Source organism: Mustela erminea, chromosome 3 (genome assembly GCF_009829155.1).
Source record: "Mustela erminea isolate mMusErm1 chromosome 3, mMusErm1.Pri, whole genome shotgun sequence".
Lineage (NCBI taxonomy): Eukaryota > Metazoa > Chordata > Mammalia > Carnivora > Mustelidae > Mustela > Mustela erminea.
Window position 1 is genome coordinate 106520640 of NC_045616.1, and position 13953 is coordinate 106534592.

At 46.6% G+C, this 13953-nt stretch overlaps 1 protein-coding gene across 1 annotated transcript; it reads right to left on the reverse strand.

The window, feature by feature from the left end:
- Positions 1-6703: 6703 nt before the first annotated feature.
- On the reverse strand, positions 6704-13710 carry FBLL1 (fibrillarin like 1). Its single transcript, XM_032337066.1, has 3 exons — positions 13643-13710; positions 8319-8384; positions 6704-8079 (listed from the first exon to the last, which is right to left on the reverse strand). Exon 3 carries the CDS (start codon positions 7824-7826, stop codon positions 6819-6821), a length of 1008 nt encoding a protein of 335 aa, XP_032192957.1. The 5' UTR covers positions 7827-8079; positions 8319-8384; positions 13643-13710; the 3' UTR covers positions 6704-6818.
- Between the last annotated feature and the right edge of the window lie 243 nt (positions 13711-13953).

Below are 13953 nucleotides of genomic sequence, written 5' to 3' on the forward strand. Positions count from 1 at the left end.
GTGTCTCTGTCAGATAAATAGATAAAATCTTTAGGAAAAAAAAATATTTCCGCCCTCCCAACTTCAGACGCCAAAAACAAGACAGGGCTGTTGCCTGTGCTTCTGAGTAGCTATGAATCAGAGGAGCCCCTGCTGAGGGGTGTGTTCAGGCCCAAGTCCTGCAGGCAGAGGCATGGCTGGAGGCAGTAGGTGGAGAAGTGTCTAGTGGACAGCGGACATGGAGCCATATTGGACGGGAGGCTGGGTGGCCACCGGAGAATGGAAACGGCAAGCAGGAGAAAAATAAAAGAAAAATGCAAAGGCAACATTTTGGGAAGAAATCTATAAATGTTTTTGCTCAAGAGACAGAAAAGCCCATTCAAAGCAACTTAAATGTTGAGCACTTTTAGAGTCTGGCTCCTGATTAAATATGGGTGCGCAGTCTCTTGCGTCTGATCAGAGGGGATCGCAAAGGCTCCACTCGGGAGACCCGCTGTGGGGTAGGGAGAAGGTGCCTTCCCATGCCCGTCTCGGGGCACAGCCTGCACCCTGCAGTCTCAGAAGCACTCGGGGCCCCCGGCAGATAAATTCACATTTCTACCCTGTCTCCTCCTGTTTCTAGGTGTCCTTATCTGAGGCCTTAGAGGTCTCCTTCAGGCTTCTCTGCCACCTGTTGGAGGCTGCAGGGGGAAATGAAGATGCTTTTTCCCTCTCTGACTCAAAACTCAAAAACTCCTCCTCATCTTTCCTCTCATCCCCCATTACCCACCTCAGAGTCCATAAAAGTGTCTTTTGTTCCAGGTGCTGGAAATAGTGAGATGAGCCTTACTCCCGAACCCCACGTAGCTCTCAGCCCGCTGACCCTCAATCAGGGCCATTGCATGGGAGAAGTGAACCACGGGGAGTCACCACTTTCTCTAGTTTTTGCCTCTTGCTTATTCCATGGCAGTAAGTATGGACTTAACTCTGATACCTGGCAGCTCAGCTGAACTCCTGACCAACATGATCTGCATGTAGCTCTCAGGGGCCAAATGCACAGAAACAGTAATAACTTTGTTTTCAGGCACAGACTTCAAACCTCTCCTCCTCTTTGGAATCTTAGGGAGTACTTTGGCTGTTACAGAGGCCCCAAGTACCAGCAACCAAAGAAAAGCTCAGCTACTGTCTTCCAGTTATTCAAAATACTGTACTAAATCTGCCTTTCCCGGGGCACCTGGGAAATTTTTCATTTAAAAACTTAACAAAAAGAGTTTTTCATTTAAAAACTTTTTTTTTAAAAGATGTTTATTTATTTATTTGACAGACAGAGATCACAAGTAGGCAGAGAGGCAGGCAGAGAGAGGAGGAAGCAGGCTCCCTGCTGAGCAGAGAGGCCAACTGTGGGCCTCCATCCCAGGACCCTGAGATCATGACCTGAGCCGAAGGCAGAGGCTTTAACCCACTGAGCTACCCAGGCGCCCTTCATTTAAAAACTTAACAAAAGTTTTCAGAGCCACTGAACCCTGGCTCAGTGGGTTAAAGCCTCTGCCTCCGGCTCGGGTAGTGATCCCAGGGTCCTGGGATTGAGCCCCGCGTTGGGCTCTCTGCTCAGAGGGGAGCCTGCTTCCCTTCCTCTCTCTCCGCCTACCTGTGATCTCGGTCTGTCAAATAAATAAATAAAATATTTTAAAAAATAAAAAATAAATCTGCCTTGGGGCACCTGGGTGGCTCAATGGGTTAAGGCCTCTGCTTAAATAAAATCTTTTAAATAAATAAATAAATAAATAAATAAATAAATCTGCCTTTCCCAATCAATGACAAGAATGGTATGGAATTGTAAATAGTGGGTGTTAGCCCTGGGTACACATTAGAATCACCTGCGAGGTGGATGAAAAACACTGAAGCCATGTCTTTCCCTGGAGCATCTGATTTTCATTTCATTAACTTAAAGAACCAACACAGTCCTGCTCTCCTAGTTTCCTTATTTTTTTTTTTAAAGATTTTATTTATTTATTTGACAGACAGAGATCACAAGCAGGCAGAGAGGCGGACAGAGAGAGAGGAGGAAGCAGGCTCCCTGCTGAGCAGAGAGCCCAATGCGGGGCTCGATCCCAGGACCCCGGGATCATGACCTGAGCCGAAGGCAGAGGCTCTAACCCACTGAGCCACCCAGGCGCCCCCTTTTTTTTTTTTTTAAAGATTTATTTATTTGAGAGAGAGTGGGGGTGGAATGGGGAAGAGGGAGAGAATCCTCAAGCAGACCCACCCGTACCCCTGCTGAGTGCAGAGCCCCATGTGGGCTCCATCTCACAGGCCATGAGATCAAGACCCAGGCCGAAACCAAGAGTGGAACACTCAGCTGTCTGAGCCACCTACGTGCCCCTGTTCTCCCACTTCCTCACTAAACTACATTGGGTGACTCATATCACTTTCCGGAGCCTTGGTTTCTTTATCTGTGATGTAGGGGTGATAACACCTACCTCCCAGGGGTAGTTGACCAAGGTGGACTAAGTTAAGCAAGGTGTCTGGAAGCCTAGCAAATGCTACCTCAATCCGAATTTGCATGAATCAAGGGCTTTCGATAGAGGAATTTCCTGGGAGCCAAAGGTCTGGAAGACTCCTTGGAAGAACTGGATTTGCCTCCTTTTTTTTTTTTTTTTTTTTTTTTTAATTTTTTTTTGGATTTGCCTCCTTAAGAAGGAATGTTGACACTTGGATGGGTGGAGAGGTGAAGAGGCCACTTTAAGGCAGAAGCAACCAGTAGCCCCTTCCTGGACTTTACAGGACTTTGCTCTGGTTTTCCTATGTCTGCACCTTGCCCCGCAGGGCAAGGAATCCATAGAGAACAAGGCCATGCCCCCCAGGAATCCATGTCCCCATTTTCTAGATCCTGGATCAGGCACGAGAACCCAGCCTGAGCAGCCTGGGTCTGCTTCTATTGTATTCTCCAGCCCAGTGTTCCTGAGAGAGGGTCACACTCCCAGTCTGACACTCTAGCTCCGTGGGGTGCCTTAAAGGAGGCTGTTTATTAAAAAGCATGGGGGAAACTTGAAGAGTTTATTAAAGAGCATTGGACTTGAAGGCAGGGATTCTACAGACATGCGCATGAGGCCTTTGAGGTTATAGGCAGACCAGGGGTCGAAGAGGGGAAGGGACAGGCCACAGGCTTGCATACATTCTCTTGCTTCAGACCACACAAATGTTAGAATTAACTCCAACACCAGTGTTCATGTTATAGCACTCCATTAAACTGAACATTAACGTTTCAGTATTTTTCTGGTACGTTTGTTCTCATTATTAAATTTAAAATAATATTTTTTAAAAAATCAGGGGCACCTGGGTGGCTCAGTGGGTTAAACATCTGCCTTTGCCTTCGGCTTGGGTCATGATCCCAGGGTCCTTGGATTGAACCCCACATGGGGCTCCCTGCTCGGCAGGGTCTGCTTCTCCCTCTCCCTCTGTTTGCTGCTACCCCTGGTTGTATTCTCTCTCTCTGTCAAATAAATATATAAAATCTTAAAAAAAAAAAAATCAAATGGTCTCAGCTCCCAGCCTGAGACCTCCTAAGCAAAAAACACGAGTGAGGCAGAACGCAAACATACTCACTGCAACATGGGTGTGCACCTAGCTTCACAGCAGGACGGCAGCGAGGAAGGAAACTGACGGACATTAGGGTGATGGTGAGAGTAGGAGAGATTGGATCTGTGTGTTCTCCACACCACACCCCGCCCAGCTTCTGCTGACTTGCTTTGGCGCAGAGTTCATCACTCCTGATTTTCGAGTATCAGCCTCTTACCTCCCTGCACCTGTTGCAGGGGAGCCTACAGCTGGTCACGCACTGGCGCTTGGGCCAGGCTCCACTGTGGCTCTTGGCGGCCTGCTGATTCCCTGAAACTCAGCAGCCACTTGCATGTACCATTCAGCTGGAACATCAGGCCCCTCCGAAAGCCCTGCTGAGTTCCCCTCAACTCCAGTGCAGCCCCAGGCTTTTATGCTCCTCCTTAATTCTCAGCTACCTCGTCATCTTATATGGACAAGGGGAGGAAAGATGGGAGGGAGAAACAGTGCGCGGAGCTCGGTACGAGTATTTCACATTGGACGTTGCTTTCCTCAGTCAGTTCTCACAAACCAGTAAGACAGGCATTTGAGCTGAAGGTTCCTGCCCCACCCTTGTGTTATGGGCTGAACCATGTTCCCCCAACGTCAAGTGTTGGAGTCCTAACCCTCAATATGACTATATTTTGAGACGGGGCCTTTAAGAGTTAATTACGTTTAAATGAGGTCATAAAGGTGAGGCCCTAATTTGATAAGACTGGTGTCCTTACAAGAAGAGGAGGAGAGACCAAAGATAACTTTCCCTATCCCCTCTGCCCCCCACCAAACACACAGAGAAAAGGCCATTAAGGACACAGGGAGAAGGCAGCCATCAACTAGCAAAGGAAAGAGGCTTCACCAGAAACCAATCCTGCTGGCAGCTTGACCTGGGACTTTCAGCCACCAGAACGGTGAGAAAATATGTATTGCGTAAGCAACCCAGATTGTGGTATTTTATGATGAGGGCCCAAGTGGTCTAAGACACCTAGGTAGAGATCATAATTTAATACATTCTAGGAACCCAAGCATCTCTGGCTCTGAGCATGTCAGGTGCCCAGTGTCACTGCTGCTTACTTCTGGGCCACGCTGCCCACTGGAGTTACAGTTCCATCCTTTTCCTGCCTTTATTCTCCAAATCAGGTTCCAGCTTCCTTCATTTGTTCCCTCAGTCTTAGTCCCATATTTCTCTTGGTACTTACTGTGTTGTTCCATTGGCCCAGGAACCCATCTACAACACAGAGATATTCTTTAGGCGGTTGTTTTTGTGTCATTTCTCCATTAATGTCCCCACTGTAAGCAGCATCAGACATGGACTATAAATTGGCCCTGTGGGTATACATAGGAGTGCTCATGCCAAGGAACGAGGCTGAGTTTTCCCTGTAAAGAAGAAACAAGTGCTCCTTTTTGAGGCTGAGCCAGCTCTGACCAGGACTGGATCCTGTCACATTCTGGAACTTTCCTGGGAGTCCAAACCCAGCCTCAGGGATTCATTCCAGCATCAAGTTAAATAAGCCTAGGATTGAAGAGAGGGATTTTCAAAGCAAAGGAGCCAGTATAGATCTGCAGGGAAGGGCCACAGATTTAGGAATCTGTTTCCAATGGGTTTGATTTCTGGCTGTGAACCCTACTGGAAGGTCTTAAGCTGGTTATGTCATCTTTCTGAACTGCAGTTTTTTCTCATCTGTTAAATGGAAATTATCATCATTGCTTTGCAGGATTGTCATGAAGATTTCATATTCTTTTTGGAAATAACAGGTTTGGGTTTCTGTAGGCATTTATTCCATTCAACCTATTCTTCCTGAGTCTGTCGGGGCCAACACACCTGAATGGTAGTTTTCACCCTGCATTATAGCATTTATGTGCATGTGGTGGGAAATGAGGAGAGGAGTGGAGATATGGACGCCTTTTTAAAAAATCTGATTTATATTATTTTACTCAGGAAATACCGTCTCAGAGAATGCAGACTAAGGCAATCTCTGCCCCTGCCCGTCTTTAGGAAGGCAGAACCATTCTCCAAAGAATGCATTAGTGAACAATCATCCCCAGACTCAGTATCAATGACCTTGGCAATGGGGATTTTTTTTTTTTAAATATATGAGTGAATGAATAAATAAAATGTCTTTCTAAAGGCCTAGTTGGGGAACATTCCCAGTTCCCCTGGGATTGCTTACTCTCCCACTCCCTTTGAACTGGTTTAGAGAGCCAGAATTAAAGGTCCAGCAACTCAGGATCTGCAGGGAATGCCCTTCAGTAACATACTTTCTGAAGGCATTTTTCTGGTTGTTTCTCAGACACTCGGTGATACCATCTTGAGTATGTTCTGCCTTGCAGTGGGAACACTTTGCAAAGTAGACCCACATCCTACTCCCACCCCCACCTTATTTTGTTATTTTGAAATCTAAGGGCAGCAGAGGAAGGTGGAAGAAAGAACACAATAAAACCACAGAACTCTGTTTTGTATGTGTCCACAAGTGAGGACTTGCATTTTGTCCAGTGTGGGTCATGTAGGGAAGAGCTATGATCCCAGTGGTATAGAGGAAATTGCTGCAGCTTTAGAGCCCAAAAGAGTGGGATTTAAATTCTATCTTCTAACTGATTATGCAAACTTGGGCAACCAGTTTACCTTTAAAAGCCCTGTTGTTTTGCAAGTAAAAGGGGCATCGAAAACAAAGCCATCCCAGCGGGTGGGGTGAATAAGTACTAGGGGATGCAAAAAGGGCTTAGTTGAAGAAGAAAGTACCAAATACATATTGTACCAGAACTCTGGCTTAAAGTCAGACACTTGGGTGTGTTATACTATACTATGGTCCATCAATATTCAGGACCACTCATTGGAGTCAGGGTCAGTCATGTGACTTACCCAATGTAAACCCAAGTGCTCCCTCAGTTCTAATGAGACTTTCCAGGCTCATTAGTAATTCCCCAGCCCTCTTCCCCATATCCCTGTGATGGGAAAGCATGTGTAAGGAGGAGCCCTGGGACATCAGGGCGCTAAGTGATTAGAGTAAGCACAACTCTCATGCTCTTTCTTGGTGGGTTCCTATCACCAGCTATTTTAGCTCTTTAGGGATTTGAAGATTTAGAGACTTAGGGATTGATTGTTATTGCGGTAAAACTGTCTGGCCTTACTGATGATACGCCTCAGTACTGTTTCTTTATGCCATTTAATAGACGAAAGAAAAACAACCCACGAAGAAAACACATACATAGTTATACTGAACACAGCACAGTGTTGGGGACATCGCGGGGACAGCCCTTGCTGGGTGCTACTTGCTGCTGCTCTTGGGAAGGGGCCGGTACACGCCCACGACCACAGCGTGGTCCCTCTCGTAGGGCTCCAGGGTCAGTTGCTCTTGGGGCTTTAAGTTCTCCTGCTGCAACTTCCTCACCTCGGAAGCAAACACCGCCTCCGCAGATGCAGTGGAGTCGATGCAGTTGGCCTTGATGGAAATGAGAAAGTGGCCCCCATTGCGCAGGAAGGTGTGGGCATTCAGAGCCACTATCCGAGACTGGTCAGGCTGGGCCACGTCGGCAAAGATCACGTCCACCATCCCTATAAGCATGCGGTACTTGAGCGGGTGCCGGGCATCTTCCAGAACCGGGATGATGTTGGTTCTCTTCTTGGCCACGTTCACCAGATCGCGGCCAGCGCGGTGGGAGAATTCAACTGCGTAGACCACGCCGTCCGGGCCGATGATGTCAGAGACATGAGAGACCGTGGTCCCTGAGGCAGCGCCCAGGTACAGCACTTTGGACTTGGGCTTGATGTGAATCTGGTCGACCCCGCCCAGGATGGCCGCTGCCAGCTTGGAGCGGAAGGGGTTCCATGTGCGGTACTCTTGTTTCACACCGCCCTCTGTCACAGTGACCCGCCGCTCGCCGTACACCGACTGGCCCGGCACCATATTCAGCGTGACGAGCGCGTCCTCTGCTCCACGATAGATGAAGACGCCTTCGTGCCTGTGTGGCTCCACCGTCACAGTATTAGCGCACTTCCTGCGGCGGTTTTTGGTTTTGCCCACACCGCCACGCCGCTGCCCGCTGCCACCACGGTCCCTACTGTCCCCCCCTCCGCGCCCCCGGCCCCGGCCGCCGCCACCGCCACCGCCACCGCCGCCAAAGCCACGCGCCCGCGCGCCAAAACCGCTCTTGCCCCCAGGGCCGCCATCGCCTCCTCCTCCCTTGCCCCCTCCTCCCCGCCCCCCGCCCCAGCCCCAGCTACCACCCCCACGGCCACCCGACCCACCCCCGCGTGAGCTGGAGGCAGACTTCATGGCGCGCCCTGGGCACCCGGGTGGGTGGCTAGCGGTGATTTTACGGTGTCTCGGAGCTGGCGGCGGTTGTCAGGGGTTACCAGTGGCTTGGAGCCGTTGTCAGGAGTCACAGGTGGTTCTGGATGGTGGTCCTGACGTGGGACAATGGCGACAGCGGACGCTGCTGGCCTGGTTAGCCACAGCAGGAGACTGGGGCAAGGTGCGCAGTTGTCGGGAACAGCTTTACCGCAGTGCCCGCATCCCTGGAGCCGCCCTTTGACGCAAAGATGGGCGTGATTACATCACAGCCGCTTTGGCGACCCTGCAGCCCCGGAAGCCCCGCTTCTAACCCTCAAGCAGACGCAACCTGCTTCCTTTTAACTCTTCCCTTTCCTCATCTCCTGGTTTCTTAGGGGCCCTTTGCACTTCTCCTGGGGCGCAGAGAAGGAAGCATCTCTCCGCTGCAGATGAAGATGAGAGTACTTAATCGCTGTGTGGTCTTAGGAAGCTTACCTGACCCTCTCTGAAATTCTTGTTTCAACTTAGCCAAGTTTTTTGAGCTGAGTCTCAACATCCCATCTGTAAAACAGAACATACCTCAAAAGTTTGTGTTAAAGCGCTTCATACACTTATCCCAGCCATGGCGCATGATAATTACTTTGTGTTAGTTTTGTTTTGTTTTTTTAATGCATTTCTTTTGGTCTTTTTATTGAGGTATAAATAAATATAAATTGAGGTATAAATAAAATAAAATGCATTAATTTTTGTTTGTTTCCTCTAAGTAAATGTATTGCGTCTTAGAACTTTTGGCACTTGTGCAAGAGTGGTTTTTGTACCCTTATACCATATTGATGAGCAAATTGGTACACGTATTCTGACAAAACACTTAACCAATAGACCCATACTCTAACTTATTCTGCTTTGAAAATGTTATCCTAAAGGGATGATCCCAGCAATTATCATGGTAATTTGTTTGGTTTTTTTTTTTTTTTTTTTTTTTAGATTTTATTTACTTCTTTGTCAGAGAAGAGAGTACAAACAGGCGGAGCAGCAGGCAGAGGGAGAAGCAGGATCCCGCTGAGCAAGGAGCCTGATGTGGGACTTGATCCCAGGGCCCTGGGATCATGAACTGAGCTGAAGGGAGATGTTTAACTGACTCAGCCACCCAGGCATCCTACCAATGATGGTAATTAGAACTGCTAGAGCAGGGGTGGTGATGGTGGTAGTAATAATGATTACTGTTGTCAGAGAAGTGGCAGAGATGAGATGAAGTGGACTAACCAAGCCAAAGGAAGTATTTAGAAGATAGAAGTGATGGGGCTTTCTGATGGACTGGATATAGGAAGTCAGAAAGAGGAAAATTCCAAGTCAGAGATTGCCGAAGTAGAGTGACTCCCCTTAAAATAAATAAATAAATATTTTTAAAATTATTTATTTGTTTGAGAGAGTGCAAGTGAACAGACAAGCAGGGTGAGGGGGGATTGGGATTGGGAAGGGGAAAGGGAGAAACAGATTCCCTGCTGAGCAAGGGGCTTAATGCAGGGCTAGATTTCAGGACCCCAGGATCATGACCTGTGCCAAAGGTAGACACTTAACCAACTGAGCCACCTAGGCACCCATGTGCCTCCCCTTTTTGGTTAATACTCTACAAGCTGCAGCCCTGGCTGTTCTCTACTTAGCTTTGCTCTCTTCCATCAACTGTGCTAAATCCCAAAATTTGTTCTGGGAATATGTAACAGCAAGAAATTTTTGATTCTTCACTGTGAATGAGTATTCATGGGCTCAAGCCCTAAATCCTGTAACACAACTCAGTAGGAGCCAAAATCTTATGTTTACTCCCTAATTCTAGTCTGTTTCAAAAGCTGTGCTCTTTCCATCCACAGCATCTTTTTGAGCATTAAAAACAAAAACAAAGACGAAAACACTAGGCAGCACAATACAACAGGGAAAACTGTAAGGAAGAGAAGCATTCAGTCAGCACCTCGGACAGCGACACCAACCCAGACGTTTTACCTACTCTCACTGGTTTGGGACTCAGCCAAGAGTGGGGGAAGGTGGTGTATGTAGGTGGTATAAACAACCTGTGGACCTCCCTATTAGTGGAATAAAGTGCCTGCTCCAGAGAAAGACAAAACATACCTGAAGATGAGGGCAAATATCAGGCAGGATGTACTGAATACACACATGTCAAGGTTTTATTTCATCCTGGACCAGAACTCTTCCTGTTTCAAATTCATGGACAGCAACACCAAATCTGGTTTTCTCAGAGGGTCAAAATGCCTCCTTAATAAGGGCCATAAACTTATGTGTTGGAATGCGGACAGGCAGTTAAAGAGTGCAATGTACAGTTCCTGAAGTGATGATTGTTATAAAACATTCTCCTTGGAGGTTTCTGCTCTCATTGCAATTGAGGAGTTCTCCAAATTGATGAACTACACTTGGTGCCTTGGTTTGTATTTCTCCCAAGCCAGACCCTATAATGGTTAATTTTATGGATCAACTTGACTGGACCGTGGAGTGCCTGGATGTTCGATCAGACTTACGCAGATGTTTCTGTGAGGGTGTTTTGGGATGAAATTAATATTTAAACACGTAGACTACATAAGCAGTCTGTCCCCAACCCCCATAATGTGGGTGGACCTTATTCAATCCGTTGGAGGCCTAAATAGAACAAAAGGCTGACGTTTCCCAGAGAGAATTCTCCTGCCTGAGAGCCTTTGAACTGGCACGTTGACTTTCTGGTTCTATAGCAGCCTGCCTGCCTTCAGACTTAAACTCCAACATTGACTCTGCAGATTTTGAAATCACTGGTCTCTATAATTGGGTGAACGATTCCCTTGCAATCTCTCTCTATATACAGATGTAGCTGTGGATGTAGTTCTAGATGAGATACAGATCAATCTATTTATCTGGAGGACAGACTCTGAGACAAGAACATGGGTCCAGGTGGTTTTTTTGAGAGGGGATCCCAGGAAGCACATATAGGGGTTGGGGAAATAAGACAGGAAAATAGAAAGGCTAAGATAAGGTACATTAATTAGAAGATTACCACAGTGGGAGATGAGTGTTCAAATGTCCTGAGCACCCTCTGTGGAGGGCATTCAAGCAGTCTTCAATCACAGGCTGGGAGGCTAGGGCATTAATTCACCATTCTCCCTTTCTCTATTGCTGAGAGTTGTTTCTGGGGCATTAACTCTTCTGCCCTTTGAGTTGCTCCTCTGTGTGGCTCAGCGAACTCCTCTAATGCCGCAGAAAGCCATCAGGCAGAGAGGCAGGCTCTGGGGTAGGAAGATGCTGTCATGGTGGAAACTGTTTATTACAGCTGCAGATAAACTCAGAGCTGGGCCTAGGGAATATTAGGTAAGGCACTAACAGTTCACTCGGCTACACTGTCTCATATACAACCAGAACTTTGTAACTGAGAAAATGTGCATGAGTTCATAAAGTTTACCTCAGCATGGGGGGAAGCTTATTACATCGGGAAAGAAAGTCATAATATAAATACCCTAACATCATCTGTAATATAGGTATACAAACTCTCCTCAGTATTTTTCTTTTTTTTTTTTTTAAGATTTATTTACTTATTTATTTATTTGACAGAGAGAGAGAGCACAGCAGGGGGAGCAGGGGAGGGAGAAGCAGGCTTCCTATCCCCACCCCCAGCAGGGAGCCCAATGCGGGGCTCCATTCCAGGACCCCAGGATCACAACCTGAGTGGAAGGCAGACATGTAACCAACTGAGTCATCCAGGGGCCCTCTCCTCAGTATTTTTCACTCTAGTAGACAGCATCATGGAGGTCTGCAATTGTATTTGAATAGCTAATTCCTTTGTTGTTTTTATTCAGGGTATTAAAGCACAATCCTCCACAATGAACCCTCTCTATTATGCCTCCAGACCACTGAAGAGGATCCATATTCAACACCAAGAGATCCACCAACTTTTACCTGAGTTAGTTTAGATAGTTCTGTACAGCATTCCAGGTATAAGCCGTTAAGGTCACAGCTACTGACACATTCCAACCTTTGTCTTATCACTTTCTATTATACTATTATTAACATCCCTTTACCACAATACAAGCAAGCATCTCTCAGGTTCCTGTTCCTAGCCTGTGTTACATGGACTGAGGTGGCTTTTCCAGTGCACGTGCTATTCATTTCAGAACTGAAATAGTCAAGAATGTCATGCATTTCCTTGTGATTTATTACATGGAATCTCCTGGGAGGGGTGGCTAGTGATTTCAAACTCTAAATCTAATAACAACATCTTCCTGAATTTGTAGTCATTCTCTGGGAGTAATTTCTGCCACTGGCAACAGCAGTGGGATACCTCACTGGTGGTACCATCCCTCAGGTTTTGGTGGCCCACTCTGCTCACCAGATTTCATGCCAGGGCTTGAGGCAGCCTCTACTTTACTATAACAGAGACAATTCTCCAGATCTCTTCTCCCCCAACCCCATCCCCCATCAGTTTCATTATGTTACTACTGTCATTTCCAACTTGCTTAGCAGGTTTCCAATCTGCTAAGAGTTCCAGAACCACCCTACCTTATGTATGCAAGCCTTGGGAACTTTCTTAGACCTCTGTCCCACTGCTGGTGACAGCCTTAGAACTGCTAAAATTTAAGTTTTCAAGTTTTGCTTTTCACCAGAGGCATCCTTGCCCAGAACAGGGTTTGATGACTCCCGGAGAACTTTTCTGTCTCCTGGCTTTGATTCCTACTTGGAAAAGCCATTTTTTGAATAACCTATCTGTTGTGATGCTGTAACCTGGGAGCACCCATGAGCCAGCAAGAGCTGTGCATGGCCCCGGAATGCTATCAGTGCAAGGACTCATGCCAAGTATTGGCATCTTAAGGCATCAAAAAACCCTTCCACTAAAATTTTCATTTGGAGCCACTGATAATGTTGAAATCTCAAAGGTTCATGAACAATGGGTTCTACTTACTCAAGGTGCTTCCTAAAGTGATAATCTGTTTTTTTCTGAAGATTATTTATTTACATATTTGACGCAGAGAGAAAGAGAGCACACAAGCAGAGGGAGTGGGAGGGAGAAACAGGCTCCCTGAACAGGGAGCCTGATGGAGAACTCAATCCCAGGACCCTGAGATCATGACCTGGTGCCGAAGGCAGATGCTTAACCTGACTGAACCACCCAGGAGCCCCAGATAATTTGTCATTATGATTCAGATACTTCTCTCTGACAGTGAATAAGAACGACTATAGCCACTTTAAATTTCTATTTACAGTTGGACTTAGTATTCCATGATACGTCCTATAATAATAGGGCCTTAATAGTTAATATGGAGTACACCAGTCCTACTTAAAGACTTAAAAATATACATGAGCAACTTTGTTTTATTTCTCTCATATACCATTCTAGTAAATTGACTAACAAATGACTAGCCATGATTTAGATAAAACAAGCTGGAAGGCTGTGTAGCCTCATTCCCAGTCTCATTCGTATTTAAACAGTCATGCGTGAAGTGGTTTCCCCAACCCGGTTTCTAAAAACCACGGTCCACTTCCAAAGGTGACTCCCGGGATTTGCATCTCCATCCCAAGTGACAGCCATAGCTGTATTTGATCAAGGTGGGCTGGGCCAAGATTCAGCAATGTGACCCTCAAATCTCAATGGATTAATTAAACTATGTTCATTTCTTGCTTACTTTTTAAAAGAGATTTTATTTATTTATTTGAGAGAGACAGAGATAGTAGAGAGAGAGAACAGGCTCTTGCTGAACAGGGACCCTGACGTGGGACTCGATCTCAGGACCCTAGGATTATGACTTGAGGCAGACACTAACTGACTGAGCCACCCATGTGCCCCTCTTGCTTACCTTTCATGTCCACTGAAGATCGGTTGGAGGTTTGCTCCATGTAGTCACTGAAGGGCTCAGGTAACAATGTCTTGTGGCTGTAACATGAGAAACAGGAGGGCTTATATTGTCACCACTGGGGAAAAGTGTGCATGAAGAACTCACATTCCCTTTCCTATGGTTTGGCCTAGGGTTTGATGTAGTCATTTCTACTTACAACCCATTGGCTGGAACTAGTTATATGCCCTGTCTAACTGGAAAGCATCTGGGAAACAATGAGTGAGATAGTCAGTGATTGGTAAAATGTTTTTGCCAGAAGTATTTATTGCATA